General features: G+C 38.3%; 1 protein-coding gene across 3 annotated transcripts in view; it reads right to left on the bottom strand.

The window, feature by feature from the left end:
* Positions 1-1615: 1615 nt before the first annotated feature.
* TRPC7 (transient receptor potential cation channel subfamily C member 7) overlaps positions 1616-6713 on the bottom strand; it is a 76389-nt gene continuing 71291 nt past the window's right edge. For 2 of the 3 annotated variants that reach the window (XM_065029941.1, XM_065029940.1), the window contains exons 11-12: positions 4274-4349; positions 1617-3537 (exon numbers count right to left, since the gene is read on the bottom strand). In XM_065029941.1, coding sequence (XP_064886013.1) covers positions 3395-3537; positions 4274-4349 — 219 coding nt within the window. In that variant the 3' untranslated portion in view covers positions 1617-3394. Of the gene's footprint in view, positions 3538-4273; positions 4350-5676; positions 5731-6713 lie in introns of all 3 variants that reach the window. The other variant, XM_065029942.1, reaches the window with a different exon arrangement.

Genomic DNA, 6713 nt, shown 5'->3' with positions numbered 1-6713 from the left:
CCTGGCTGTTGGTTGGTCAGGGAGGCAAATACAAATGAACTGAGGAATGAAAAGACATGTTTGCCAGGTTCCTGCTTGGGATGTGAGAGGCAACAGAGGTGTTTTGCCACACGATGTGGGACTGATGCTGCCTCCTCCCGCCCCACACGCAGCCCGGGGCTGCAGCACAGACCTGGGTCTGGGACAGCAAAGATCTGCTGGATATGTGTTTGAAACCCTGTCCACACTGCTCAGGTCTCCTATGTTACTGGTGATGGACTGTGTCCTGGCTTGTCCTTGTTGAGTGATCCTTAATCTCTTACATCTTTTAATTAGGGTAATTTCTTTTGACTTGCTGGAAATGCTTTTCTCATGTAGATTAATTAAAAATAAAGCCTAGCTCTGACAATTTAATCTGCTTTGAGCTCTGCTCAGGATGCAGGCAGTCTTCTAAGCTATTTTTCATGACACTGTTCTTGCTTCTTATTTACTTTTAGACCTGTCTTTGTGGGACCTGGGGACAGCAGTTGTTAGTTGTTCCCAGTAAAGTTGCAGGCAGAATTAGTCCAGCTGTGAGAACAAAGCTGGGTATGAAACATCACCTCTGCCCTGTGGGCTGCAAATCCCATCCCATGCTGCTGAAAGCAGTGGCATGATGCCAGATGCCCTCGGGCAGCTCCTTTATTTGAGGATTTGCACCTCGGTTCAGCTGTTTCAGGTCACATTAATGCTTTCTGCTGTTTGCTGCCTTTCTGTTAGAAGGAGCTGAGTGGTTTGGTCTTTGCAAGGGGTGAAACAATTATGTGAAGACTTGGCCAGTCAATAAATCAATATTGGCTGGTCGATGGCTTTGTTCTGATCTTCCTCAGGGTGTCTATTTAAATTCTAGTTTGATTCATCTGCAGGATTTGCAGGATTAGGACAATCTCTTGGAGCATATTCACCCTTGTGGGGATGACTTCAGCTTAGCTTCATCTTTGTCTGACCTTTCTCTAACATATTTCCCACAAAAATATATAATTCTGTATCTACAAATAGTTTGGGCGAAGTTCCATTCCTTTGCAGCATGAATTTGTCCAAGGAATATTAAATCCTATATTTCAAAGCCAAAAGAGCTGCTGTAGACTGGATCAAATCTAAATAACTCAACAGGTGGGTTGGTGTGACACTGGCCTGCTATGAGGTGCCACCAGCGATGCGAGGTGGGACAGGGACCTGCATGTCTCAGGTCTAATCCAATCTGGGACCCACTGACTTTGTTTTTTCCTCTTCAAACTGAGTTATCTCAGGGTTTCTTTAGTAAGGTTTCTTAATTTTAATTTATTCTAAACAGAGTTTGGAAAATAAGCCATGAATGTAACATAGTTTCTGGTGATAGTACATTAATACATAGTGCACAACTTTCTTGTGTGTGTTCTTGAGGCTAGATGAGAAAAACACTCTGATAAGTGGGACTTTGCTTGTCATTAATATTTATACAAGAAGTCTCTGTGCCTTGATAGATCCTGGAATGTAAATGCAAAGGGGGAGGAAGCAGGTTGTTTTAACAGTATTTTTTTAATACATATTTTAGTCTATTTTTGAAGTCCTAGAAAAATTATGCTCTTTGTAGGAGTAATTTGTGCAGACTGTACTCAGACACAGAATCTTAGTTTTGTTCTTTAAAATATATTTTAGTTTAAGTTTTGCTTTTTTACTCTTTCAGGCTTCAGAATTCCGATGACAAAATTGCTTCATATAATGATTTCATTGTTCACACATCACAGAAAAGAAAAAAAAAAATCCATGTATTGGTTAATCAAAAGATCAGGCAAATATTTCACTCAATGTACAGCAAAATATTATGAGGTAATTTTATTTTTTCCCCATTTTTTGGTAAAAATATTACAGTATACAAGATAATATTATTAAAGGTAAAAATACAGTATTTTTCTCTAAACAGATCTACATACAGTACACTTTTTTTTATTTTATTTTTTTTTTTTTTAATAAATATAACTATTATTCTATTAGGCTATCTGTGTTCTCATCTGGCACTTAAGAACTGATCACAGGTCACCTTCTGGTTCTGCTTGTTTTTCTCATCTGACACCTAAATGTAGCTTTCGTCTTATAGTTGTCTCTTGTAAACAAACAGTGCAGTTCAGTGGTTCCCAAGTAATAAGGTGTGCTTTAAGAGTTGAAATCACGTAGCTAAATGTAAAAACCCAAGCAGTCCAAGTTTGCAGTTGTATTGAGCAGACTCATCATTTTCCAGCTGTGAAAGCGCAATCCAAGTACTTGTATTACTGCAGCCTTTAAAACAGTTTTAATCCCTTCTACATCCTCTGAAAGAGCCAAACACATAATAATTTCTACAAGGGTGTTTTTTTTTTTTTTTTTTTTGTCAGAATGTTCTCAGTGGAATTGAAGCCTTTTCATATTGATTTAAATCATGAGGAACTTAGCCCAGTAGTTTCAAAAATTTATCTCTACCCTATGGCTTGCTGTCTGACACCTCCGGAATCCAGAAGCTGAGCTCAGTTGCATCTCTGTCACTGGATTAATGTTGTTCCTTGAACTGAACACATTAGCACAGTATAAATTGTTTCTGGGTAATCCTGGGAAGTGAGTTCCACATCATTATGAATATTTCAGTACACTGTTGTTGAAGCTGGGATCATCTAGGGATAAAAGAGAGGCCAGGTGTGTACAAAGAGACTGTATCCATTAGTGGACTAGCTAATATAGCTAGAAAAAGTGGAGAGTTTTTTAGCTGTGAATCCCTTCATCCAGTTCTAGCAAAGTGGTGAAAGGATGCTTTACCCAACAAGCTTGGTCCATTTTTTCCAGTGTTGTCATCCAGTCTAGAAGGTAGATGACCTTTACGTGCCACACTTTGCCTTGGTCATCTCAGTAGATGATTTCTCATTTACTTATTAACCACAGTGCTGTTCAAAGTTGTCTTCGTGGATGCCCGTGTAAACATAAAAGGAGAATACATACCCAAGGATAGGAATCTCTTGAATTTTTTAAGGAATATGCTTGGCACATTTTTTTCTTCAGACTTCAGCCAATTCTGATTAGTTCAGTCTCCATTGGTATAAATGAGTACAGTTGCATTGTCGTCAACAGAGTCAGACAGATGAAGATCTGTCTTTCTTTTGCCTTTAACTAGAAGGTGCCTTCCCTATGATACATCTATTTCTGATGTCAAAGGGCATATATCTTTACCAGTAAATTACTTTTGCATCATAAATATTTAACTGGTAACTCACCAAGCACAGGAGTAATGCAAAGTGCTCCTATCAATACTTGCTAGTTAGCAGAAGCTAAGTGTGCAGTACCCATCCTTTGGCTGTTTTTTGCCCTCCTAAGATGCTGGTTGAGACTGAATAATGTTTAGAAAACATGGTGCCTTTCTCTGTGTTCACCGTCAAATGTCCTTATTTAAGTTCTTCCCAAATTTGTCGCTCAGTTGTTGTATTAGTCTTGCCAGCTCACCAGTAGCTTGAGACTTTTCCTCTAAGAGTTCATAGCGAAGGCTGGAAATATCTTGCTTAATCTCTTTAAGTTCTCCTAAAAGGAGGAAAATTTTTTTGTTAGCAATATTGAATCAAATAATTAAACTCTGTAGTTTTAAGACCTGAGAAAGAATTAATTCCAGTGTCCTTGGTCATAACTGTTTGTGGAGCTCCATATAGTGTCCCTGCATTTGTGCACTTAATATTTGACTGACTTATAAGAAATAACCTATACTTGCAGTAGTGGTACTGACAGCAATAGCAAGTATGTATGGAAAGTTAATATTTTTTTCTCAAGCCTGTTCTCTCTCCATGTGTTGATCTCCACCTACACAGGACATTTGCAGGAGAGTAGTAGTTAAGAGGTGCTAGAAGGAGGTTCTTTTCCATCTGCATATAATATACCATGGCCATACAAATCTTGGTCCAATTCAAAAAAAGTTCTTGGGACAGACAGGACAATAATAAATTACTTTGCTTAAAACCCAAGACGAGATTATGTTCTTGCAATATAATGGATGCTGTAAAGCAAGGAGAGATAGAACTATAGGGCAGATCAGGATTATGTGAAGACAGATCCTATTTTATATGTGCCCTGCTAAGGAAAATTAAGGACCTAGGGTTTCAAGCACATAAGTGTGGCTTGGAGTCACCACTGCTCACCATAGTGTGAGCACGGGCATCCTCTGTGTCTACAGAGGATGTTATCTAAGCTCAACCCTCTTACTGGCCAAATCAATAGCAATAATATTATATGCTCTTATCTGTGTCAATTATAAAAATTCACTTGCCTTCATTGACCTCATCATTTTCTCGGTCAACCTGAGCCTTCAGTACATACCGCTTAATCAGACGTTTCATTATTTTCTAAAAAGAGAACAGAAACACTTAACATGAGCTTATCCTCATTGCCTTAATTCTTGACTTCTAATGAGCAATTCAAATACCCAGTTTCACTATGGATGAAACTTGGCTTCAGAGGATGCAAAGATATTTTTTATTGAACTCTGTACTACAATAGTTGATTGACAGCCATTCCATAATGAGCCCTCATACAAGGCTCTTTGGGGTACGTTGTGGGATGCACATGAATACAGAGTATGTCCCACAGACAGAAAGAAGACACAGATGATCCAATAGCAAGCTAAGAAATGGGATCCAGAGGCTTCCTTTAGCATGTTGATGTTTAATGTGTCAATTAAAACATACTTTACAGGAAGAAATAAGTGGTTAATTAATGATGTTAGCAAATTCACTCATGATGGTGAACTAAACATCTGACTTGAGGTTAACAGAAAGACTCTGCCTTGCAATTGTGGTTTTAGAAGAAAAATATCAATTTAGTGAAGGACAGAGAAAAGAGAGTTTGAACAGATGTGGAGAATTTTGCTTAAGTGAAAGAAGTGAGAGTTTGAACAGATGTGGAGAATTTGGCTTAAGTGAGAGAAGTTTCTTAGGGAAATGGCAGATTTTGAGGAACAGGGAAAAAAAGAGCCATGTAGAATTATAAAATGGGAGAAGATTGTTAGTAAGGAACAGCATATATGGAAACAGCAGAAGATGGTTATGGATATGAGCTTGCAATGTGATATTGTTCCAAAAATACATAAGTTACATTTATCTAGTAGGAAAGTAAGATTGTCAGTCTTGGGCTACACACTAGGTTACAACTGAAGGCCTGTGTCATTGCCAGTTCTTCCCTGCAGAAAAGGCACTCGTCAATGGGGAAAAATAAATCTCAACCATGATAAACATAAAAAAGGGTTGCTCTATCAGAAACAACGAATTAGGTGCATCCTCTGCAAACAGAGGAGAGCTCTATGAGCATCTAAGAACAGATACACAAATGTCTTTCATTGACCAGATGGCCAGTGTTGAGGGAAAAGCCTCTGCCAGCATGGGATCACTTACATTATTGCTCTGTAGCAACCACATGTCTCTGAATACCACTGAAAAATGCTGCAAAGAGTATGAAATATGAATTAAGAAATCAGTACACCTGCTCTTTTTTCTCAGTATCCAAATACAGATTATAGCAGTGCAAAAGGCACGTGAATATCAAAGAAGGATCCAGTAATTTGTATAGGTCATGCAGTCATGGAGTATGGGATGTTTAACACTGTCCTTGTAACAGAGTCATCTGGCTAACCGTGTGAGTCACTAAAGCAACAGAGATGAGGTACAATGCACGTACGGTGTGTTGAAGATGGCCAAGGTAGTAGAATCCAGAGGGAGGTAGGGTTGTCACCTGAGAAAACATAAATGAAGTAATGTTTGGGGGAAGTAGGGAAATCCTGGATCCCCAAAAAGTTCTTTTTTTCAGAATGGATGACAGAGGGAATTTAGACTTAAACAAAGAATCAGCACACTATGAATGCTCTTATTACCTGGAAAATACAATAACATCTATCTTCTCTAGTTCCCATACAGCTTGTATTTTTGATGGACACTACTCAAATGCCATCCTACATTATGCAGTATGTGTGACAGAAGTTGCAAGCTTAAGGCTGCCTTGTCTATCAAATGCGTATTGTAGTCAGATTTGTCTACAGAAACAAAATATTAAAAAAGTGACCACTTTTAATGAGTCTGCCTAGCCATTTAGTAGATATTTCTGCCAATAGGTTTAGGAAAGTGATTATTTTTTGCCTCCATATTGCTCTGTGGCTTCTAAGCCTTGCTTCTCCCCTTCTCCCCAGTACTGCTCCTTTTAGCTACAATGAATGAAAAAGCCTCTTGGCAAAATAATCCTTGTTACTGCAGGGAAATGCTGAACAAAATTTACAGACAGCCTCTTTGTAATGAATGCTAAACTCGAAACGATTAAATTACATCTGATTTCTATAAAAATACTGTTCCCTCATTCTCTAAAATTTAATTGAAATTCTTCAGGTCTTAGAGATCTTTCATACCATGCAACACTTAGTTACTGAATGTTGGTCTTAAAATAGTCTTAAGACAATAGGTTCTAGGAACAGGTCAGGCATTTGTAAATTATAACTCTTCACTGAATTCAATCTTTTTAATGTATTCATTGGCACAAACTTCAAGCTCTGCATTTGCCATCAGCTATCTGAACACCTTCCATAACTTCTGGCACAGAGGGAAATGAGAAGAAAAGGACAGATCTGTGGCCAATGCACTGAATTGGGACTTGTGAGATTTGGAGCTCAATATCTGGTTCAACCGCTGGCTTTTTGGGTCTGATAAATACTGCTAGTTCCTTGTCTT

Source organism: Columba livia, chromosome 14 (genome assembly GCF_036013475.1).
Source record: "Columba livia isolate bColLiv1 breed racing homer chromosome 14, bColLiv1.pat.W.v2, whole genome shotgun sequence".
NCBI classification, from domain to species: domain Eukaryota; kingdom Metazoa; phylum Chordata; class Aves; order Columbiformes; family Columbidae; genus Columba; species Columba livia.
The sequence above is the reverse complement of the archived record's forward strand: the minus strand, read 5'-3'. Positions and strand labels throughout refer to the sequence as shown.